The sequence below is a fragment of the Solea solea genome, chromosome 3, assembly GCF_958295425.1.
Source record: "Solea solea chromosome 3, fSolSol10.1, whole genome shotgun sequence".
Lineage (NCBI taxonomy): Eukaryota > Metazoa > Chordata > Actinopteri > Pleuronectiformes > Soleidae > Solea > Solea solea.
In genome coordinates, this window is record NC_081136.1 from 36,592,688 (window position 1) to 36,618,083 (window position 25,396).

At 42.4% G+C, this 25,396-nt stretch overlaps 4 protein-coding genes across 6 annotated transcripts in view; 2 read left to right on the forward strand and 2 right to left on the reverse strand.

Annotated features, from left to right (window-relative positions):
• abcc9 (ATP-binding cassette, sub-family C (CFTR/MRP), member 9) overlaps positions 1–7,207 on the reverse strand; it is a 39,064-nt gene extending 31,857 nt beyond the window's left edge. Inside the window, exons 1-7 of the mRNA XM_058623519.1 lie at positions 7,119–7,207; positions 4,838–4,887; positions 4,200–4,380; positions 1,377–1,518; positions 1,174–1,295; positions 710–876; positions 336–437 (exon numbers count right to left, since the gene is read on the reverse strand). Of these exons, the coding sequence (XP_058479502.1) occupies positions 336–437; positions 710–876; positions 1,174–1,295; positions 1,377–1,518; positions 4,200–4,344 (678 nt within the window). The 5' untranslated portion in view covers positions 4,345–4,380; positions 4,838–4,887; positions 7,119–7,207. The remainder of the gene's footprint in view (positions 1–335; positions 438–709; positions 877–1,173; positions 1,296–1,376; positions 1,519–4,199; positions 4,381–4,837; positions 4,888–7,118) is intronic.
• Positions 7,208–11,147: 3,940 nt separating this feature from the next.
• LOC131457351 (tripartite motif-containing protein 16-like) lies at positions 11,148–13,428 on the forward strand. Its single transcript, XM_058626349.1, has one exon. It carries the CDS (start codon positions 11,228–11,230, stop codon positions 12,899–12,901), a length of 1,674 nt encoding a protein of 557 aa, XP_058482332.1. The 5' UTR covers positions 11,148–11,227; the 3' UTR covers positions 12,902–13,428.
• A 3,019-nt stretch (positions 13,429–16,447) lies between these two features.
• LOC131455787 (tripartite motif-containing protein 16-like) lies at positions 16,448–18,342 on the forward strand. Its single transcript, XM_058623576.1, has one exon. The coding sequence runs from the start codon at positions 16,484–16,486 to the stop codon at positions 18,155–18,157; it is 1,674 nt and encodes a 557-aa protein (XP_058479559.1). The 5' UTR covers positions 16,448–16,483; the 3' UTR covers positions 18,158–18,342.
• Positions 18,343–21,477: 3,135 nt separating this feature from the next.
• usp6nl (USP6 N-terminal like) overlaps positions 21,478–25,396 on the reverse strand; it is a 30,830-nt gene continuing 26,911 nt past the window's right edge. For 2 of the 3 annotated variants that reach the window (XM_058623862.1, XM_058623863.1), the window contains exon 14: positions 21,478–23,129. In XM_058623862.1, the coding sequence (XP_058479845.1) occupies positions 21,664–23,129 (1,466 nt within the window). In that variant the 3' untranslated portion in view covers positions 21,478–21,663. The remainder of the gene's footprint in view (positions 23,130–25,396) is intronic. The other variant, XM_058623864.1, reaches the window with a different exon arrangement.

Genomic DNA, 25,396 nt, shown 5'->3' on the forward strand with positions numbered 1-25,396 from the left:
CCCAGAGAGAAAATCTGTGATTTTAGCTACGGGGACACAGGAGCTGCTGGTCCTCTGCTGCCTCGTGTGGTCACTTTGTGTCACTGAAGTAAATCTGAACAAAGGATTTTAAAAGCCGAATTGAGAAAATAAGACATTTGAACGCAGTGATGGAGGCAGCAGTGGATCAACAACTGTGTGCTGTGATGTTAAAATCACTGATTTTCTCTGTCGGCTTTGGTGTGGGAGAGTGAGTGGTTTACAAACTTCACTTTCCTGTTGGAAAGTCTGTCTCACAGTGAAATAAAGACAAAAGCTACCATCTCAGCAGCAGGGGGCGCTCGAAACTGCGTTACCTTGGAGAGCAGGTTGACAAACGGCTGCAGAAAACGAACGCCCAAATCCTGCAAATCCTCTGGCGGCTTCACCTTCTGAGGATTTGCAAAGAATACGTATTTCTACAGGGAGACAGAAGAAAACACAAGGATTACTCACACATATAAACATGTCAGAATGTGGCTAACACTAGCTAATGCTGGCTAACACTAGCTAATACTGGCTAACACTAGCTAACAATAGCTAGTCTGAGATATGTTTACATTAAAAACAGACTCTTTTTGTTAAGAAACTGTTTCCTGTCACTCGACTCCTTCACTTCCTGTTTCCATCAGATTAACAGCTCCTGATTCGCTGCTCGAGGATAAAACAAAACAAAATCGCGCTGACTCACTCTGATTCGGATGACGTTGACCTCCACAGCCATCAGTAACCCGTACAGAATCACCAGCAGAGCTGTGATACAGAACCTCAGCTGCTCAGGACCCACTTTGTACTCGGCATATTTCCACAGTTTGATGGACTTTGTGATGAAGGCCAGAATCCAGTAGATGAAGAGGACTGTGAACCAGACCAGAACGATCATTGGACTTTAGTTCTTTTTCTGTTTTGTTTTTGCTTGTCGTTTTATTTTGTATCTCTTCCCAGAGTTTGTAACTTTCTTAAATGTAAATATTTATATATATATATATATATATATATATATATATATATATATATATATAGTTTCTTTGCTCCATGTAACAAAGAAATCATTGAAACTCTATAATTTCAAGACATTTGAGAAACATCATTATTTCCAAGTTTGACAAACACTGATCAACATTTTCTGGACCAAACAGACAAGTGCAGACTCACCGAGCAGCAGTTTGGGAAAGTTGGACGTCTCGATGTTGTGATAATAAACCACTGATGTCGTCGCTGCTACGAAGCCCATGAACGCAGGCATGTAGAGGTGCAGGTGATCCGTCGTCATCATCCTACGTTAAAAACACACCAAAACAAAGTGACATTCATGTTTACAGATTTTTCACTGTGTTCAGTTTTAACGACGCGCTCACTTGTTGGAGACGATTCCTTCTGCAAACTCGCACACGTGGACGAAGAGCAGCGAGAAGGTGAGGATCCACCTCATGTTGTGTCCGGGGAAATGAAGCCATGTGTTGTGATGAATCTGGACCTTCGAGCTCTGACTTCCCCAACCTGACGGAAACACAGTCAACCTCGTTAATCTGGCGGAAACACAGTCAACCTCGTTAATCTGGCGGAAACACAGTCAACCTCATTAACCTGACGGAAACACAGTCAACCGCATTAACCTGGCGGAAACACAGTCAACCTCATTAACCTGACGGAAACACAGTCAACCTCATTAATCTGGCGGAAACACAGTCAACCTCATTAACCTGACGGAAACACAGTCAACCTCATTAACCTGACGGAAACACAGTCAACCTCATTAATCTGACGGAAACACAGTCAACCTCATTAATCTGACGGAAACACAGTCAACCTTATTAACTGACGGAAACACAGTCAACCGCATTAACCTGATGGAAACACAGTCAACCGCATTAACCTGACGGAAACACCGTCAACCTCATTAACCTGGCGGAAACACAGTCAACCGCATTAACGTGACGGAAACACAGTCAACCTCATTAACCTGGCGGAAACACAGTCAACCGCATTAACGTGACGGAAACACCGTCAACCTCATTAACCTGACGGAAACACTGTCAACCTCATTAATCTGACAGAACCACCGTCAACCTCATTAACCTGGCGGAAACACCGTCAACCTCATTAACCTGACGGAAACACAGTCAACCTCATTAATCTGACGGAAACACAGTCAACCTCATTAACCTGACAGAAACAGTCAACCTCATTAACCTGACAGAAACACAGTCAACCTCATTAATCTGACGGAAACACAGTCAACCTCATTAACCTGATGGTAACACAGTCAACCTCATTAATCTGACGGTAAACACAGTCAACCTCATTAACCTGACGGAAACACAGTCAACCTCATTAACCTGACAGAAACACAGTCAACCTCATCAACCCAACGGAAACACAGTCAACCTCATGAACCTGACGGAAACAGTCAACCTCATTAATCTGACGGAAACACAGTCAACCTCATTAACTGCATTTCCATAGCACATTAATTGCACTTCCAGGCCACCATAGAAAATACATTTGACTGCATATTGTTACGACGTGGAAACAGAACCAGAACAAATGTATCATCGTCTCTTTGATCTGAACAAATGTTGCAGTTTTCATCAAAGTCTGAGTCAAATTATCCACAACAACAACAACAAGAATCAAAGTGTACGCAGACGACACTCTGATGTTTCTGTCTCTACTCAAAGAATCACGGACACAAAACTTAATTACGTAAAGCAATGTTTAACGTGTTGATTTAAGCGAGTATTTTTTATTTTATTCGAGTTTTTCTTCTATTTCTTCTAAATGGATCACAGCCAGTAAAAAAAAAAAAAACACAAACAAAAACAAAGACCAGGAAGTTCCAGTTAATGATGAGTCTTCAGGGAACAGAGTGAGGGCTGCTGGTCACAAGCATTCCCACACACACACAAACAGGATTTTATCGACTTAAAAAATCAAAGTTTCTCCAGATGATCAATTTTACTCCCTTGAAATTTCACTTATGATACGTTACAAGATAAAAGTCCCACAATGTTATTGTAAATCTGCTGTTGTCTGTTTGTTTTTTTATTCAAATATTAATATTTATCACCAGTTTATCAATAATCTTATGAGTCAGGACGTGAATATACTGACATTTAGTTTTAATTTAAATTAAGTGAAATTTTTTCTTGCAGACCCTGAATTATTGATGAATTTAATCTCAGTTTTTTTTCGAAAGCTGTTTAAATTTAATTTCATACTGGATACAAAACTTTTATTTTTACAATTTATTCAGTTTTTTTTCTCATCAAACGTCGGCTTGAAAAAAAAAGAATAGAAATCCTGGTCACAACTTATTTAATTCAGATTTTTTATATATTTAATTAACAGAGTGAGAAAAAATAAGATAATATTTTTAAAAAAATAACAGCAGAAAAATTTAAAGATTACACACACACACACACACACATATATACATTTTAAAGGAAGACATTAAAAGTTCAATTGATACTTTATGTCCATTAATAAGAAGATAAAAAAGTCACATAAAGATGTTTGTTTTAATTTTAAAATCTAATTTTATGGTGATATTAAATTCATATAATTATCTAAGCATCAAATATAAAGTTTTAATTAATACATTTTCATTCTTATTCTCATTAATCTATTAAATGTATTATAGCCATAGATTATTTTATCAGTAAAAAGTTAAATAAAATGATTAAACGACGATATATGTACAACTAACATTATTGTGTAAATTTAAATGACATGATGGTGGATGGTGAGGATTATCAGTGTTTCCCATCATGCATTGGGCTCAGTTGATGGGTGAGACGATGAGATCACAGATTACCGTGGATTAGTCATGTGACTCAACAGCTGCAGAAAAACTTGTGTGAGAAACAAACATAGAATAGTATATTGTAGCATAGCATATTATAGCCTAGCATACTGTAGCATAGCATACAGCATAATCCTTCTTAGTGTCATGTTTTATGACATATGAGATTTTTTAAATAGTTTCATATTGGCCCTTTAATATGTCAAAGATTAGCATAATTTTTAATAGCATATAACATATATAACAATGCACTTTGTAAGTATCATAACCTAGCATAACTTAGCATAATGTTCCATAGAATAATGTAGCATATAGCAACAACTGTACTACATATGGTGTATGTGATAATTGTGTATGTGGCAGTTTGTGTACTTACCGATGAAGAGGATGGGGAAGGTGATGAAGAGCAGGAAGACGTGAGGGACCAGGTTGAGCGCGTCCACGAAGCAGCCGTTGTTCAGCGTACCGTTGTCCACGTTGTACGCAGTTTTCCCATCGTTACCGCAAAACGACAAGGCCATGCCCCCGAGAGACTGCTGCACACGACGCGACTCAGTCTGACAACAAACAAACAAACAAACTAAGAGAATTATTCCACTCTTACGAATTTTAAAATGGCTTCCGGCGGCCATCTTTGTTTAGGTCAACAGATAATTGCTTCGAATTTGGTGAAAAAAAACCTAAACATTTTTATTAAATGACAAAAAAATTTAGTTTTATGTCATTTTCTAATGTGAATACTAATTATATTAACCTCGGGTAAATAATTGTGTTCTCAGATGAGTTAAATCACTGTTTCCTGTGGATAATGAACTAAAATATCAAACATTTAAATAACATTAAAATATTTAGGTGTTACCTTCAATAACATGAAAGAACAGACACATTAATGTAAACAAATCATCATTAAACACCAAACAACTAGCACACGAAACTAATTAACACTGTAGTTTAAGTTTAAACCGAGTTTAACGTCAATGATAAAGAAATGTGCCTTCTTTTTTTTTTTTTTACCTCAGATTAGAGTAAAAATCCTCCGTGACGTCGTTAAATTCATCTGTTTCCTGATTTAAAGACAAAAAACAGACAGAAGAAGAAGAAAATGAAGGTTTTACAGCGAGAGTTGGAGTAAAAGCGGGATTATTTTTAGCTTGTGTCCAGAATCAGCTGCTTCACATTCTGCTGCACTGACGCTGCCAAGCGACCGTCAAGCTACACCGGAAAACAACACGCACACTTCCGGTCACACATTTACAAAATAAAAGCACTTAGACTTTTTTTGCACTGATTCAAACCACATGAAATACAATTAAAAGAAAATATAATAAATACTTTCATAATTAAAATAACATGGTTGAAAATGACACAATTACGGAAAATACACAATGTGTTTTATTGCGTATTTTCCGTAATTGTGTCATTTTTAACCAAGAATATCAAGTGTAATATCCCTCTATGCTGACACTTAAACTTGATGGATTTTTGTCTTGCATTTTTTGAATAGACAATAAGTGTTTTTTTGTATTCCAATATCACAATTTAATTTTGCTTGTACACATTATATATGTACTTGGTGTATATGTATTTTAATTAATATTTGTTCTTTATCTAACTTACACGGAGAACAAACATGTTTTATTTTGAAGGTGCACAAGCTGTGACATCCGGTCATGACTTGCATGATTTCCGTGAACTTGTCACATCGTTTCCCTCCTATCATATTTCCAAACTTGAACCAGTGAGAAGCACCAGGTTTATTATGGTCTGCTTCTTCTTCTTTAAGAGCCAACAAACACAGCAGTTATATGACCTCATCTATGACGTCAGATAATCAATAACTTGTCAATACCAGGTCTGGGAGAATTTGATTTCAAATAAAACTTAGTTGCATTTAAAAACAAACATTCTTTTCATTTTTGGGTCAGTAAATCATACAAATAAAACAAAATTAATCATTTTAACACGAAAAAATAAAAGTGATATATACGTGTGTGTGTGTGTGTGTGTGTGTGAAAGGATGAAGCAAATCCAAACAAATCTGAAGCAATTCACATCGCTAATATGATGAGGTCGCCTCCTTTCGAGGTGAACCAAACCCCATTCAGAAATCAGTCAAATCTAAGTTAAAACGCAAGTGGACAACAATAACAATATTAAAACCTAAATGTATACAATCTTCTTACACACTTAGACTATACTCTAGTATTCGGCATTAATTAAAAGAATACAGGAGAATGATTGCTGTTAAAACATTCAATGTCTTTCAACTGTTGAGCATGACACTCCATCAGATGCGGTCCACTCACTCATAGTGCGCTGTAATGATGCCCGGCGTGAATAAACCGCACGTGCTGCTTTTATGTATGATTGTGTGTGTGATATGGACGCCGAAATGTACATTTATGCTCTCTGCGTTCATTATTTACATCTCAGAAATGTTTAATTACACGCATTTTGCTTGGAGTCGAAATGTGTTGAATTTCGGACTTAAAACGCGTTAAATTCGGAGTTTTCTCAATGAAATCTGGTCTGGGCTAAATGCCTTCACATTAACGCATCTCTTCACTGAGTACATCATATTACATGACACTGGGGATGATGTCGCCTCTCTGCCAATGACACAGGGATAAGGAGCGGAAGCCTCTCCTGCACATACCCGGCCAATGACACGGCTTTGACGGTCACTTGGGGCAAGCATCCCCCCTAACGAAATAAAGCCCCAGGCAGTCTTACGGGAAAACCTAACCCCTTTAAGAAATCAGCTAATTTTAAGATTAAACACAGGTAGGCATTATAAATAACAATGTAACGTATGTGTGTATGTTGTTATAAAACGGTTCGGATCCACTCTTGTATTCGGCATCAATACAAATAATACAGAAGATTTAAAGTGGGTAAAACTATTCACTTTTTTGAACTGACCCGCCTGAAACTCGCTCAGCTCTCGTCCACTAACTGCACGTCAAATCACAATGAGCTGCAACGTAGACCAGCGTGAGTAAAGCTCCGTAGTTTCTTCCACGTGTGTAGTTAGCGAGTGATATTGATGCCGAAATGCACATTTATTTTCATTTGGTTGATACAATTCTATACACGTCACATTTTCATAATAGACGCTTTACTTGGAGTTAAAACGCTTTAAATTCGCAGTTTTCTCAATGAAGTCTGGTGTGAGCTAAATGCCTTCACATGAACGCATCACTTCACTGAGTAAATCATTTTTCAGGACACTGAGGATGATGTCGCCTCTCTGTGAATGACAGGGAGAAGGAGCGGAAGAATTCCCGGCACTTACCCGGGTCAATGGCGCAGGTTTATGTCGGTGAATCGGGTCAAAATCGTGTCCCCCGACGAGTCTCGACCGGGTCCCGAGTCCTTTCTTTCTCCAGGTTTACGCTGAAGGATCAGGGACAGGAAATGCGCGTGTGTTACACTGTGTCGCGTTATGATGCTGGGATTATGGCGCTCGTGCACAAACGGTGGACGATTCTGTTATTTCTCATAATGCACGAGGACGTGAGAGAATGTAGGTCAAAGCAAAGCGACGCTGTGCTTTTATTTTGTTAAAAAAATGTAGATTCCAACATGTGAGGTGAGCTCATCTGCTGAGGATAAAAAAAACATGTTAATATCATATTATCATGTACAATGTTTGTTATCTCAGTCAAATAATAAATAAATAAAGTAATCAGCTAATGGAGAAGTCAATGTAAACTGATTTATTGACATTTAAATAAATATTGATTTTCTGACTGTGTCAGTGTTCGTGCACCTGAGCTGCCTTTTATTTTGAAATACACACGTATTTACGAGAGACAACAGGAAGAGGGCGCTGTTTTAAAAGAAAACGAAGAGAGACGTTTGTCAGGAAACAGCAACACAACTCACACGAAGTCAAGTTAAATCATAACGAAGTAAAGCAGGGGAAATATATCATTTAAAGGGATAGTTCTGACAAAAGACTCATCTAATAAAGTTAAAAAACTTAAGAATCTTAAGAACCCGTTCACGTCTTTATCTCACTGAGACAGACTTTTCCAACAGGAAACTGATGTTTGTAAACCGCTATTTAAGAACACATTTGGACAAATGATTTGCTTATTAATTATTGTAACTAACTGAATAATTCTCATTGATCATTTATTCTCCATCATCTGTGCACTCACCGTGCGTCAGAGTGTGTGTGTGTGTGTGTGTGTGTGTGACTTCCTGTCATAAGTGCTACTTCCTGCTCTGGTGACACAAAGATCAAATGTGAAAGTTAAACAGCTGTTTGGATTTCTTTCTTCTTATTATTAGTTTATTATAATAATGTGTTTAAAAAAGGGAGTGAGTGTGTGTGTGTTCAAGGGTCAGGGGTCAAGTTCTTCCTTTAAAAGTTACTTGGGAAACCCTGGTTGGTGGGAATCAGTTACACACACGCACAGTTACACACACGCACAGTTACACACACACACACACACACACACACGCACAGTTACACACACGCGCAGTTACACACACACACAGTTACACACACGCACAGTTACACACACACACACACACACACACGCACAGCGAGGCCGGCTCTACGCAGGGGCAAGAGGGGGCAGAGCCCCCTTAAATAAATGTCTTGCCCCCTCAAATCAAAATTTTGGAAGTTGAGAAAGCACATTTTAATATACTCACACAATTAATATACATTACAAGTTGACAAAATAATCTGCATTAGCGGAAAAATCCGCCGAAAAAGGGACACACACGATACAGTGTCGACTTCCCTCTCATGTCTCTGTCCCTCCGCTGTGCTTGTATTCACAGGCTGCGCAGCACAGACACACACACACACACGCACACACCCCACAGTATGAAATGAGCCAAGACGTAGCCTGACAGTTTGTGCCACGGAGTGGGTTAGACTTTGAAGGAGCAGCGTTACAAGCACAGAGATGAGTGCCCATGTCCACTGCATGTGACAAACTGAAGACAAGTGACCTGTGTCTGACGGACCCCTACGTAAAGCCCCGCCCCAGGCTGTAGTTGTGTACTGTTTTTTTTATAATCACAGCGGTTTTTATTGACTATAGTGTGTGAAGTCCTATTTTAGGTTAAAATTTATTTGAGAATTAGGCCATCCACTTAAGATAAATGTTATGTTGTTGGTTGATAAAATCTGGATGAAGGATGTTTTATTTTATTTTATTTTATTTTATTCATTTATTTTATTTTTATTTTTCAGTTTCCCCCCCTGAGGGATTGCCACCTCATTGTGGTCAGGGGGTTTGCGTGCCTCAGTGACCTTAAGAGCTATACCAGCAGGAGCTTAGTCTTCAGGTGGGACACCCAAGTTGGACAGGTCTGAAGGTAGAGGCCTGATAAAGTGCAATCCACTTCTCCAGGTTGGGGTTGGACACATAGACCCCTTTCAATGAAGAAAGCATTGTTACTATAAGCACAGAAAAAAAAGTGCTGGAGCATGATGTGTACACATGATGCCCTCTTCACATTTCTGACTGCCCCCTCATATATGCCTGCCTAGAACCGGCCCTGACGCACAGTTACACACACACACACACACACACACACACACACACACACACAGTTACACACACGCACAGTTACACACACACACACACACACACACACACAGTTACACACACACACAGTTACACACATGCACAGTTACACACACACACACACAGTTACACACACACACAGTTACACACACGCACAGTTACACACACACACACACACACACACACACAGTTACACACACACACAGTTACACACATGCACAGTTACACACACACACACACAGTTACACACACACAGTTACACACACGCACAGTTACACACACACACGGTTACACACACGCACAGTTACACACACACACACGCGCAGTTACACACACACACACACACAGTTACACACACACACACACACAGTTACACACACACACAGTTACACACACAGTTACACACACACACACACAGTTACACACACACAGTTACACACACGTACAGTTACACACACGTACAGTTACACACACACACAGTTACACACACACACACACACACACACGCACAGTTACACACACGCGCAGTTACACACACACACACACACAGTTACACACACACACAGTTACACACACACACAGTTACACACACGCACAGTTACACACACACACACAGTTACACACACACACACAGTTACACACATGCACAGTTACACACACACACACAGTTACACACACACACACACAGTTACACACATGCACAGTTACACACACACACACAGTTACACACACACACACAGTTACACACACGCGCAGTTACACACACACACACACACAGTTACACACACACACAGTTACACACACGCACAGTTACACACACACACACAGTTACACACACACACAGTTACACACATGCACAGTTACACACACACACACAGTTACACACACACACACACACAGTTACACACATGCACAGTTACACACACACACACAGTTACACACACACACAGTTACACACACGCGCAGTTACACACACACACACACAGTTACACACACACACAGTTACACACACGCACAGTTACACACACGCACAGTTACACACACACACAGTTACACACACACACAGTTACACACATGCACAGTTACACACACACACACAGTTACACACACACACACACAGTTACACACATGCACAGTTACACACACACACACAGTTACACACACACACACACAGTTACACACACACACAGTTACACACATGCACAGTTACACACACGAACAGTTACACACACACACACAGCTGCTGGTCTTCTGCTGCCTCGTGTGGTCACTTTGTGTCGCTGAGGTCGATCTGAGGGGACGATCTCAAACGTCAGAGTGATAAAATGAGACATTTGGACATAGTGATGGAGGCAGCAGTGGATCAACAACTCCTGTGTGTGTGTTGTTAAAATCACTGATTTTCTCTCTGGGGTTTGGTGTGTGAGAGTGAGCGGCACAAAACTTCAGGTTCTGGACAAAAAGAACAACAAATCTGACAACACTAACTTATCGTATGCACACAGTTATGACCTCATTCAACCCAGTCACACACACACGCACGCACGCACACACACATACATACACACACACACACACACACGTACACACATACACACACGTGCACACACACACACACACACATAACACACACACACGCACACACAGGGAGTGTCACTAAGTACAGAGGTCACTGCATGTCAGTTCCCTCCCCCTGAAACCTGCAGTTTGACAATCGGAGGAGGAGGAGCCAACAGGCTCCGCCCACCGCCGTGTAACATGTTGTTGACATCAGAGCTCAAACCTGTTTCAAACCTGTCAGAATTCTGAGGAAGTGAAACTCAGACAGTGGTGGTGACAGAGCGGTGAAATGGCAGGAGTTCAGCTGCAGAGAGAAACCTTGTCTTGTTCCATCTGTTTGGATCTTCTGAAGGATCCTGTGACTCTCACCTGTGGACACAGCTTCTGTAAGAACTGTATTAAAGACCACTGGGACTCAGAGCAGCAGAGGAGGATCTACAGCTGCCCTCAGTGTAGAAAGATCTTCACACCGAGGCCTGACCTGAAGAAAAACGTCATGTTAGCAGATTTAGTGGAGGAGCTGAAGAAGACTGAACTCCACGCTGCTCCTGCTCATCACTGCTATGCTGGAGCTGAAGATGTGGCCTGTGATTTCTGCACTGGCAGGAAACTGAAAGCTCTCAAGTCCTGTTTGGTTTGTTTGGCCTCTTACTGTGAGGAACATCTCCAGCCTCATCATCAATCACCTGCATTTAAGAAACACAAGCTGGTGGAGCCGTCCAAGAACCTCCAGGAGAACATCTGCCCTCGTCACGATAAGATGATGGACTTGTTCTGCCGCACTGATCAGCAGTGCATCTGTTCTCTCTGCTCTGTGGACGAACATAAAGACCACAACACGGTCTCAGCTGCAGCAGAGAGGACGCACAAGCAGAGAGAGCTGGATCTGAGTCATGTAGAAGTCCAGCAGAGACTCAGGGACAGAGACAGAGACGTGAAGGTGCTTCAACAGGAGAGGAAGACTCTCACTCTCTCTGCTGATAAAGCTGTGAAGGACACAGACGAGAGCTTCACTGAGATGATGGGTCTCCTGCAGAAGAGAAGCTCTGACGTGAAGCAGCAGATCAGATCCAAGCTGGAAACTGAGGTGAGACGAGTCACAGACGCCGAGAAGAAGCTTCAGCAGGAGATCACTGAGCTGAAGAAGAGAGAAGCTGAACTGAAGCAGCTCTCACTCACACACGACCACAACCAGTTTCTCCTCAACTACCGCTCACTGTCAGCACTCAGTCCGTCCACACACTCGTCCACCATCAACGTCCGTCCTCTGAGACACTTTGAGGACGTGACGGTGGCTGTGGCAAAGCTCAGAGGTCAACTGCAGGACGTCCTGACCGAGACGTGGACAAACATCTCACTGGCTGTGGCTGAAGTAGATGTTTTACTGACAGAACCAGAACCAGAACCAAAGACCAGAGCTGGATTCTTCAGATATTCACAGGAAATCAAACTGGATCCAAACACAGTTCACAAAGAGCTGTTATTATCTGAGGGAAACAGAAAAGTGACATTTATGGATGAATATCAGTCTTATCCTCATCACACAGACAGATTCACTTATCGTCAGGTCCTGAGTGAAGAGAGTCTGACTGGACGTTGTTACTGGGAGGTGGAGTGGACAGGAAGAGGAGGAGTTTATGTAGCAGTGACGTACAAGAACATCAGCAGATCAGGTTCACCTGAAAGTTTATTTGGATACAATGACAAATCTTGGGCTTTAATTTGTGACCAAAACAGTTGTCAGTTTGTTCACAACAGTATCTGGACTGTCGTCTCAGATGTTACAGTGTCCAGAGTGGGAGTTTACCTGGACCACAGAGCAGGTCTTCTGTCCTTCTACAGAGTCTCTGACACCATGACTCTGCTCCACAGAGTCCAGACCACGTTCTATCAGACTCTCTATGCTGGAGTTGGTCTTTATTATTCATCTGGAGACACAGCAGAGTTCTGTAAACTCAAATAATCTGGAGTTCTTTCAGCAGCAGTGAGTTAAACTCTGAGTTTAAATCTTTAACTTTTGACTTTTGAATTCAAACTGTGAGCAACTTTATTGACACAGTTTCTTTCATTTGCTCATTTTGTTAAGTGTATTTGATGCATGGTTAAGTGTAAATGATTCATGGTTAAGTGTATTTGATTCATGGTTAAGTGTAAATGATTCATGGTTAAGTGTAAATGATTCGTGGTTAAGTGTAAATGATTCATGGTTAAGTGTAACTGATTCATAGTTAAGTGTAACTGATTCATAGTTAAGTGTAAATGATTCATAGTTTAAGTGTATCTGATTCAGAGTTAAGTGTAAATGATTCATGGTTAAGTGTAAATGATTCATGGTTAAGTGTAAATGATTTGTGGTTAAGTGTAAATGATTCATGGTTAAGTGTAAATGATTCATGGTTAAGTGTAAATGATTTGTGGTTAAGTGTAAATGATTCATGGTTAAGTGTAAATGATTTGTGGTTAAGTGTAAATGATTCGTGGTTAAGTGTAAATGATTCATAGTTAAGTGTAATGATTCATAGTTAAGTGTAATGATTCATGGTTAAGTGTAAATGATTCATAGTTAAGTGTAAATGATTCGTGGTTAAGTGTAAATGATTCATGGTTAAGTGTAAATGATTCATGGTGAAGTGTAAATGATTGGTTTATTAAGGCTCTTTGCTTTATACTTAGTTTATTGATTGTAGAAATCAATAAAAGTTGGGATTATAAACTCATCGTCTCACCTGATCATCAAATCACACACGCACACACACGCAGAGACACACACACAAACGCAGTGTAACTGCAGTAACTACAGGTTTTTATCTTTCTTCTGATTCTAAATCTTACTTTCAAAAATGTTATTTTCTCCTAAAAAAACACTTGAACATTTTTAATGAAATAACAGGTGAAAGCTGGTAGGACAAAGCTGAAACTAAGTTGCACCAAATTTCATGAAACTTGGTGGAAACGTGTCGCAGACTGAGACGAACAAAAAAGTATATTGTGACCATGGCCTCAACTCAACAGGACGTCAGCCATTTTGAATTTGGCGTCCAACTTGGTGTTTCAGAAATGAACGACCTCGTCTGAGCGCGATAATCGTACCAACGTTAAAAAAAACAACTACGTCAATTTGTAGCGAAAACATCAAAGACAGAAAGTTACCGAAAAGTCTCGCAGATTCAAAAGGGCGTGGCCATAGCAACCACTGGAATTTCGCACATTTCGCCACGAAACAGGAAGTGGGCGGTAACTTGGCCGTACATTGACTGATCTGCTCGAAACTTCAAACGTGACACAAGAGACTCGACCAGAAAACATCAGCATTACAAAACTCAGTCAAGGGCATAGCGCCACCTGCTGGCAGGGCCTGCACAATGCTGCTCACAGCTTTAATTGAATTTTCTATTCATTTCATGATACATGGAGTTAAAAATGATTTTCATTCACACGATGATAGAAAAGTAAAGACAAAGATCCGTTTTCAAACCTCCTCGTTTTTTATTAAGCAAAGTGTCAGAATGTTTGTTGAGATTAGTCGCTGAGCAGAAACAACAAAGATAAATTATGGAATGTAAAGAACAACAGTAGTCGAACACTAACCAGAGTATAAGCAGGAATAATAAGAGTCAGAGTAATTATAGTCATAATAATGATAACAGGGAACGTGTGTGTGTGTGTGTGTGTGTGAGTGTGTGACAGCAGCTGAGCAGTAGTTCATCTGACAGTGTTGACAATAATTAAGACGTGAACTTGTACTGAAACTAGTTCTATAATCTGTGTGTTTCTGCTTGAGATGTGGTTAAACTACAGTACAGCAAATTAAAACAATAATAATAAAAATAATCAAAGTAAACGTGTTACCTGTGGTTACAACGCAAACCAGATGAAACCAGAAATGATGCTGGCTTTACACATGTGTCAATACTCAGTGTACTGTTCTTCAACTGTGAAATTTAAAGGGACAGTTCAGGTTTGTTTGACCGCTCACGCTCCCACACCAAAGCCCACAGAGAAAATCAGTGATTTTAACATCACAGCACACAGGAGCTGCTGATCCACTGCTGCCTCCATCACTAACTTCTAATGTCTGATTTTGTCACTTCAGTGTTTGACATCTTCGTTTGGATTGACTTCAGTGACACAAAGTGACCACACGAGGCAGCAGAGGAGCAGCAGCTCCTGTGTCCCCGCCAGCTTAAATCACTCATTTTCTCTGTGGGCTTTGGTGTGGGAGAGTGAGTGCTTTACAGACGTCAGTTTCCTGTTGTAAAGTCTGTCTCACAGTGAGATAAAGACGAGTTTGTGTCCGTGTTTGTCGGTTCATCGCAAAACCAAAGCCGAACTATCCCTTTTTTTTAAATCAGGAGGAAAAGTAAAAAAAAACAGAAATAAAAACCCTGTCGCTCTGCAGTGGACGTGATTTGAAATGAACAAAGTTAAACTTCTCATCGTGTCGTCGGGTAAAGTTTTCACTTCTTCTCACGTCTGACACACACACACACACACACAGTTACACACACACACACACACACACAGTTACACACACACACACAGTTACACACACACACGCAGCCACCGCAATAAAAACAAGTCAAATCTTGATTGACAGGCTGTTGTGATATAAAGAGGCTGATTTAGATACTGTGACACTTACTGCACCTATTAATTTGTCACGTTCACATGTGTGAAGATAGAACATGCAGGTGACACGAAACACAACGTTTTTTTAGCGATTTAGACCCACTCAGGTTTTGATTCACCCTGTTGTACGTGAAGGCACCAACAAACTTCATCTGGGAGGCAGTATTTGAAGGTCAAAATACTACAATAAAATCTACACCGGCTTAGGTTCTCAACCTATGGTGCATGTACCACCAGTGGTACGCGTGATTCCTCTGGTAGTGCTTTATTCTGCACTTCAAAAGCATTTTGTGGCTGAAAACTGAAGTTTCTCTCCATGCACCAAAGTCCATAGAGAAAATCAGTGATTTTAGCTGCGGGGACACAGGAGCTGCTGGTCCTCTGCTGCCTCGTGTGGTCACTTTGTGTCACTGAGGTCGATCTGAGGGGACGATCTCAAACGTCAGAGTGATAAAATGAGACATTTGAACTGAGTGATGGAGGCAGCAGTGGATCAACAACTCCTGTGTGTGTGATGTTAAAATCACTGATTTTCTCTATGAGGTTTGGTGTGGGAGAGTGAGCGGCACAAAACTTCAGTTTCTGGACAAAAAAAACAACAAAACTGACAACACTAACTCGTCGTATGCACACAGTTATGACCTCATTCAACCCAGTCACACGCACACACACGCGCGTACACACACACACCCACGTGCACACGCACACACACAGGGAGTGTCACTAAGTACAGAGGTCACTGCATGTCAGTTCCCTCCCCCTCACACCTGCAGTTTGACAATGGGAGGAGGAGGAGCCAACAGGCTCCGCCCACAACCGCATCACATGTTGTTGACATCAGAGCTCAAACCTGTTTCAAACCTGTCAGAATTCTGAGGAAGTGAAACTCAGACAGTGGTGGTGACAGAGCGGTGAAATGGCAGGAGTTCAGGTGCAGAGAGAAACCTTGTCTTGTTCCATCAGTTTGGATCTTCTGAAGGATCCTGTGACTCTTACCTGTGGACACAGTTTCTGTATGAACTGTATTAAAGACCACTGGGACTCAGAGGAGCAGAGGAGGAGCTACAGCTGCCCTAAGTGTAGAAAGATCTTCACACCGAGGCCTGACCTGAAGAAAAACACCATGTTAGCAGATCTGGTGGAGGAGCTGAAGAAGATTGGACTCCACGCTGCTCCTGCTCATCACTGCTATGCTGGAGCTGAAGATGTGGCCTGTGATTTCTGCACTGGCAGGAAACTGAAAGCTCTCAAGTCCTGTTTGGTTTGTTTGGCCTCTTACTGTGAGGAACATCTCCAGCCTCATCATCAATCACCTGCATTTAAGAAACACAAGCTGGTGGAGCCGTCCAAGAACCTCCAGGAGAACATCTGCCCTCGTCACGACGAGGTGATGAAGATGTTCTGCCGCACTGATCAGCAGTGCATCTGTTATCTCTGCTCTGTGGACGAACATAAAGACCACGACACGGTCTCAGCTGCAGCGGAGAGGACGCACAAGCAGAGAGACCTGGATCTGAGTCGAGAAGAAGTCCAGCAGAGACTCAGGGACAGAGACAGAGACGTGAAGGTGCTTCAACAGGAGAGGAAGACTCTCACTCTCTCTGCTGATAAAGCCGTGAAGGACACAGACAAGAGCTTCACTGAGATGATGGGTCTCCTGCAGAAGAGAAGCTCTGACGTGAAGCAGCAGATCAGATCCAAGCTGGAAACTGAGGTGAGACGAGTCAGAGACGCCGAGGAGAAGCTTCAGCAGGAGATCACTGAGCTGAAGAAGAGAGAAGCTGAACTGAAGCAGCTCTCACTCACACACGACCACAACCAGTTTCTCCTCAACTACCGCTCACTGTCAGCACTCAGTCCGTCCACACACTCGTCCATCAACGTCCGTCCTCTGAGACACTTTGAGGACGTGACGGCGGCTGTGGCAAAGCTCAGAGGTCAACTGCAGGACGTCCTGACCGAGACGTGGACAAACATCTCACTGGCTGTGGCTAAAGTAGATGTTTTACTGACAGAACCAGAACCAGAACCAAAGACCAGAGCTGGATTCTTCAGATATTCACAGGAAATCAAACTGGATCCAAACACAGTAAACAATTATCTGTTATTATCTGAGGGAAACAGAAAAGTGACATTTATGAATAAAGATCAGTCTTATCCTCATCACACAGACAGATACACTGGTTATCGTCAGGTCCTGAGTGAAGAGAGTCTGACTGGACGTTGTTACTGGGAGGTGGAGTGGACAGGAAGAGGAGGAGTTTATGTAGCAGTGACGTACAAGAACATCAGCAGATCAGGTTCAGATGAAAGTTTATTTGGATTCAATGACAAATCTTGGGCTTTAGTTTGTGACCAACACAAATGTCAATTTGGTCACAACAGATCCTGGACTGACAGCTCAGATGTTAAAGTCTCCAGAGTGGGAGTTTACCTGGACCACAGAGCAGGTCTTCTGTCCTTCTACAGAGTCTCTGACACCATGACTCTGCTCCACAGAGTCCAGACCACGTTCACTCAGACTCTCTATGCTGGAGTTTATCTTTATTCTTCATCTGGAGTCACAGCAGAGTTCTGTAAACTCAAATAATCTGGAGTTCTTTCAGCAGCAGTGAGTTAAACTCTGAGTTTAAATCTTTAACTTTTGACTTTTGAATTCAAACTGTGAGCAACTTTATTGACAAAGTTTCTTTCATTTGCTCATTTTGTTAAGTGTATTTGATTCATGGTTAAGTGTAAATGATTTATGGTTAAGTGTAAATGATTCATGGTTAAGTGTAAATGATTCATAGTTAAGTGTAAATGATTCATAGTTAAGTGTAAATGATTCATAGTTAAGGGTAAATGATTCATGGTTAAGTGTAAATGATTCATAGTTAAGTGTAAATGATTCATGGTTAAGTGTAAATGATTCATGGTTAAGTGTAAATGATTCAAAGTTAAGTGTAATTGATTCATGGTTAAGTGTAAATGATTCATGACTAAGTGTAAATAATTCATAGTTAAGGGTAAATGATTCATGGTTAAGTGTAAATGATTCATAGTTAAGTGTAAATGATTCATAGTTAAGTGTAAATGATTCATGGTTAAGTGTAAATGATTCATGGTTAAGTGTAAATGATTCATAGTTAAGTGTAAATGATTCATGGTTAAGTGTAAATGATTCATGGTTAAGTGTAAATGATTCATAGTTAAGTGTAAATTATTCATGGTTAAGTGTAAATGATTCATAGTTAAGGGTAAATGATTCATGGTTAAGTGTAAATGATTCATAGTTAAGTGTAAATGATTCATAGTTAAGGGTAAATGATTCATGGTTAAGTGTAAATGATTCATAGTTAAGGGTAAATGATTCATGGTTAAGTGTAAATGATTCATAGTTAAGTGTAAATGATTCATAGTTAAGTGTAAATGATTCATGGTTAAGTGTAAATGATTCATGGTTAAGTGTATTTGATTCATGGTTAAGTGTAAATGATTCATGGTTAAGTGTAAATGGTTCGTGGTTAAGTGTAAATGATTCATGGTTAAGTGTAAATGATTCATGGTTAAGTGTATTTGATTCATGGTTAAGTGTAAATGATTCATGGTTAAGTGTAAATGATTCGTGGTTAAGTGTAAATGATTCATGGTTAAGTGTATTTGATTCATGGTTAAGTGTAAATGATTCATGGTTAAGTGTATTTGATTCATGGTTAAGTGTAAATGATTCATGGTTAAGTGTATTTGATTCATGGTTAAGTGTAAATGATTCATGGTTAAGTGTATTTGATTCATGGTTAAGTGTAAATGATTCATGGTTAAGTGTAAATGATTCATGGTTAAGTGTATTTGATTCATGGTTAAGTGTAAATGATTCATGGTTAAGTGTATTTGATTCATGGTTAAGTGTAAATGATTCATGGTTAAGTGTAAATGATTGGTTTATTAAGGCTCTGTGCTTTATACTTAGTTTACTGATTGTAGAAATCAATAAAAGTTGGGATTATAAACTCGTCGTCTCACCTGATCATCAAATCACGCACACGCACACGCACACGCACACACGCAGACACACACACACAGACACACACACAGACACACACACAGACACTCACACGCACAGACACACACACGCGCACACACGCAGACACACACACACACACACAGATACGCACACGCAGACACGCACAGACACACGCAGACACACACACGCAGACACACGCAGACACACACAGACACACACACGCAGACACACGCAGACACACGCAGACACAGAATCGTCTGAGCGCGATAATCGTACCAACGTTAAAAAGAACAACTGCGTCAATTTGTAGCGAAAACATCAAAGACGAAAAGTTACCGAAAGGTCTCGCAGATTCAAAAGGGCGTGGCCATGGCAACCGTTGGAATTTCGCACATTTCGCCACGAAACAGGAAGTGGGCTGTAACTTGGCCGTACATTGACTGATCTGCTCGAAACTTCAAACGTGACACAAGAGACTCGACCAGAAAACATCAGCATCACAAAACTCAGTCAAGGGCATAGCGCCACCTGCTGGCAGGGCCTGCACAATGCTGCTCACAGCTTTAATTGAATTTTCTATTCATTTCATGATACATGGAGTTAAAAATGATTTTCATTCACACGATGATAGAAAAGTAAAGACAAAGATCCGTTTTCAAACCTCCTCGTTTTTTATTAAGCAAAGTGTCAGAATGTTTGTTGAGATTAGTCGCTGAGCAGAAACAACAAAGATAAATTATGGAATGTAAAGAACAACAGTAGTCGAACACTAACCAGAGTATAAGCAGGAATAATAAGAGTCAGAGTAATTATAGTCATAATAATGATAACAGGGAACGTGTGTGTGTGTGTGTGTGTGTGTGTGAGACAGCAGCTGAGCAGTAGTTCATCTGACAGTGTTGACAATAATTAAGACGTGAACTTGTACTGAAACTAGTTCTATAATCTGTGTGTTTCTGCTTGAGATGTGGTTAAACTACAGTACAGCAAATTAAAACAATAATAATAAAAATAATCAAAGTAAACGTGTTACCTGTGGTTACAACGCAAACCAGATGAAACCAGAAATGATGCTGGCTTTACACATGTGTCAATACTCAGTGTACTGTTCTTCAACTGTGAAATTTAAAGGGACAGTTCAGGTTTGTTTGACCGCTCACGCTCCCACACCAAAGCCCACAGAGAAAATCAGTGATTTTAACATCACAGCACACAGGAGCTGCTGATCCACTGCTGCCTCCATCACTAACTTCTAATGTCTGATTTTGTCACTTCAGTGTTTGACATCTTCGTTTGGATTGACTTCAGTGACACAAAGTGACCACACGAGGCAGCAGAGGAGCAGCAGCTCCTGTGTCCCCGCCAGCTTAAATCACTCATTTTCTCTGTGGGCTTTGGTGTGGGAGAGTGAGTGCTTTACAGACGTCAGTTTCCTGTTGTAAAGTCTGTCTCACAGTGAGATAAAGACGAGTTTCTGTCCGTGTCTGTCGGTTCATCACAAAACCAAAGCCGAACTATCCCTTTTTTTTAAATCAGGAGGAAAAGTTAAAAAAAAACAGAAATAAAAACCCTGTCGCTCTACAGTGGACGCGATTTGAAATGAACAAAGTTAAACTTCTCATCGTGTCGTCGGGTAAAGTTTTCACTTCTTCTTCCTTTCTTTTTTTTTTCTTAGAAAATCTAACATTGACAAAGATAAACAGAGTCAAACTTCTACACTGTAAATATCTGTCAGTAACATATTAAAAAACTCTCCTGCTACTTACAACAATTCAGCATATTAACAAAACTCCACTGTACACGGCAGACTCTGATATATATATATATATATATCTGTATATAGACACATACATATATATTGTACATATACATATACGTATATATACGTATATACGTATATACGTATATACATATATGTATATACATATATCTATGTAAATACATAGATATATGTACTGTCACGTCTCATTAAAGATTTACATCCAAAAATAAAATTAAATCTTCAGTCAGTTTATTTTCCTCGTCTTCACCACAGTGTCGGAGACTAAAGGTCAGTTTGTGTGTGTGTGTGTGTGTGTGTGCGCGTGCGCTCACAGCAGCATGGACTCCTGCAGGGCGAACGCCTCCTGGGCGTGCCTGTAGTGCTGTCCTCCGAACAGCGGGGGGCGCTGCTGTTGCAGGACGGGCGTCCCATAGCAAGTCAGGTTGTCGGCGCCGGCGGGGAACGTGAACTCTCTGAGCGGCGACATCTGCGCCTGCTGGAAACTCGGCGAGCGCGGCATTCCGCCCGGGGACGCCGGAGGGGGAGGGAACTCGTTGTCCTGCGGCGGTGACGCCCACACGTGCCCGTCGATGACTCGCTGCTGCCCCCCGTCTGTCACGTAGTTCCCTCTGTGCGCGTAGACCTGCGCGGTGGACATGAGCTGCTGCAGGTAGACGGGGGCGGAGCTTCCCCGAGTCTCCAGCTGCAGCGCTTGTTCTGGCGGCGACCTGCGTCTGCCTCTGGGGGCGGAGCCTGGCGGTAGCGCCCTGCGGTACGTGGCGAAGGAGTTGTTCATCAGAGCTTTTTCTGGGGAGAATCTGTCGGGCTGTCGCTGCGTGGTCGCGTACATCTGTTCAGTGTACACCGCGTTGGAGGGCGGAGAGAACCTGGTGGGCGGAGCATAGAGTCTGACGTCGGCTCTGTGGTCCACGTTCGCGCCGTAGGCCGGGTGCAGGACGGGCAGCTCCGCCCCGTTTGGTGATGGCTGCCTCAGAGGAGTCTGGTACTGAGGGAGGCTGCTGCCCCCCGGTGGACTGTTGTGGGAAAGCGGAGGAGGCAGTTGTTGTCTGGTGGTCCTGGGCGCGGCAGAGACGGCGTTCCCGGCGAGGTTGGGTCCGCGGTTTGGGCTGTTCTGGTGGACGGGCGACGCGTTCACAGGCGTCCTCACTCTGGACAGCGGCCGCTCCAGCTCCAGGATCTCAAACTCCGGCTCGGGTATTCCCGGCACGTTGTCGTACTGTGAGGCGTTGGAGCCTCGGTCGGCGCCGGTGACGAAGCCTCTGCCGCGCGGCCGGCGGTGGGCGAGCGCGGCGTCATCGGAGCTGGAAAGAGCCGGCGACGCCGCTCGGCTCCGCTCCCACGCCGCCGCTTTGACCGCCTCCAGTTTGGTGTCGGACGGTTTGAACCAGCGGGGGGCGAAGTCTCTGTGGGGGACGGCGTTGGAGTTGTGGTGACTCGGAGGCTTCCCTCCGTCCGCTGTGGGCGGAGCTTCTCCTCTCTCAGGTGTGGTTGCCATGGATTTCTGCTGCCCGTTGGGAATCTCCGCCGACCCCCGGGAATGACCGTCCCGTCTGTCCGCCTTACGCTGACGCAGCGATTTCTCCATGGAGTCCCGGCGAGAGCGACTCGGGGGACGAGCGTCCCGCTGAGCGTCCGCCCCTGGACTCGGGTTCCGCGGCGGATCGGCCGGCTCCGCGTGGCTCTGACCGTTGGCCACGTGGTTGACTGGCGCAGCTGCGGTCGGGTCAGGAGGAAGCTGACCCAGAGGCTTCGTGGGAAACTCGTCGTCTTTACCTGGAAACACAGGAAACACGTTAGAGACAAACGAGCACAGAGTCGACGGAGGTCGGTGCCGAGTCACGACGAGGACATGGGTTCATGCAACACCAGCGTCATGACGACGTCCACGGAAACAGAGGAAACATCGAGAGAGTGTTGAGATGTTGAAACTGAACAGAAAAATAAAAACCGATCATTCAGACGTTCACTCTCAGTGAAAACACGGCAGGATTTTAACCACTTAACAAAAGATTCATCACTCTCTCACACACACACACACACAGCAGCTGCTGCCTCGTGTGGTCACTTTGTGTCACTGACGTCGATCTGAACAAAGGATTTCAAACCTCGAATTAACATGTGAACTCAGTGATGGAGGCAGCAGTGGATCAACGACTCCTGTGTGTGTGTGTGTGTGTGTGATAAAATCACTGATCTTCTCTGTGGGCTTTGGTGTGGGTGCATTTAAAAACAGATTTTCATCACTTCACAATAGACTTAACTCATAAAATCTACGTCAGTTTAAGTCTACGATGTCTTTAAGGACATGATCACGTCTTTATCTCACTGTGAGACAGACTTTACAACAGGAAACTGAAGTTTGTAAACCACTCACTCTCCCACACCAAAGCCCACAGAGAAAATCAGTGATTTTATCACACACACACACACACACACACACACACACACACACAGCAGTCGTTGATCCACTGCTGCCTCCATCACTGAGTTCACATGTTAATTCGAGGTTTGAAATCCTTTGTTCAGATCGACGTCAGTGACACAAAGTGACCACACGAGGCAGCAGAGGAGCAGCAGCTGCTGTGTCCCCGTGAGCTTAAATCGCTGGTTTTCTCTATGGGCTTTGGTGTGTGAGAGTGAGTGGTTCACAGACAGTGAAATAAAGACGTGAACGTGTTTATTCTTCTCTGCGTCGCTGAGAATGAGCGTCTGCGTCTCAGCAGCAGGTGGCGCTCACAGCACAGTCACGACCTCAGACGTCACGCAGAAATAAAGACAGGAAGAGCAAAAACATTAGGAAACAGTGACAATGATGATGATGATGATGATGATGTCGGACTGTGAAGGTTAAAGTGTGATCAAACAGGAAGCAGCAGCTGGAGGAACAGGAAGTGCTGTAGGACTGATCCAGGACATAAATTTGACTTTATGAATAAAAGACGATTGTTCATCAGTCAGTGACTGACACACACACAGACACACACACACAGACACACACACACAGACAGACAGACACACACACACACACACACGATGAAATAAGCGGCTTCAGTGTCACAGAAGCCGCAGGTTTCATCATAAACAGAAAAGTAAAGTAAAGTAAAGTCTTATTTTCAGTTACACACACGACTGAAAATAGTGTCAAAATGATCAAAACTGACACATTTGTCCAAATACAGGTTCTCTTGCAGTGTCTGACACTGGCCACCAGAGGGCAGACTGTCACTGTGAAGACAAAATCTGATCTGAGTTCAACAAACAAAAAGAAACAAGAAGAGACACAGATTAACCCAGAGCTGCAGAGACCAGAGGACAGAGGACAGACCAGAGACCAGAGGACAGACACGAGACCAGAGACTGGTGGACAGACAGAACCAGAGGACAGATGGACAGAGACATGAGCGCTCAGGAGGAAAACTTCACCGGTTAGTGTTGCAGGTTAGATTTCCGCCGCTCACTGTCACACTTTTGGTGTTTGCTAAAAAAACGTTTGACACAAGAAGAAGAAAAAAGAAGAAAAAAGAAGAAGATTAAAGAGAAAAGAAAGAAACGAGATCATTCATCACTCATCTTTATTTATTGATTTAAGGTTTTAGTTCAGAAAAAAACCTGGAAATGAAGAATTGAAAGTCTTAAAGATTTCTTTGTTTATGGAGGGAAAATATTCACATTTAAGAAGCTGTGTGTGTGTGTGTGTGTGTGTGTATTACTAATGTTGTGGGGACCTAAACCTGTTCACACAGTCACATTATGGAGACTTGTCTTCCTTGTGGGGATAAGTTTTAAGGTAAGGTTGAGGTTAGTGTGTGTGTGTGTGTGTGTGTGCGTGTTGTGTGTGCGTGTGTGTGTGTATCACGCAGGAGCAGGCAGCTTCAGCGTGTGTGTGCGTGTGTGTGTGTGTGTGTGTATCACCTGGAGCAGGCAGCTCCAGCGTGTGTGTGTGTGTGTGTGTGTGTGCGTGTGCATGTATCACCTGGAGCAGGCAGCTCCAGCTTGTGTGTGTGTGTGTGTGTGCGTGTGTGTGCGTGTGCGTGTGCGTG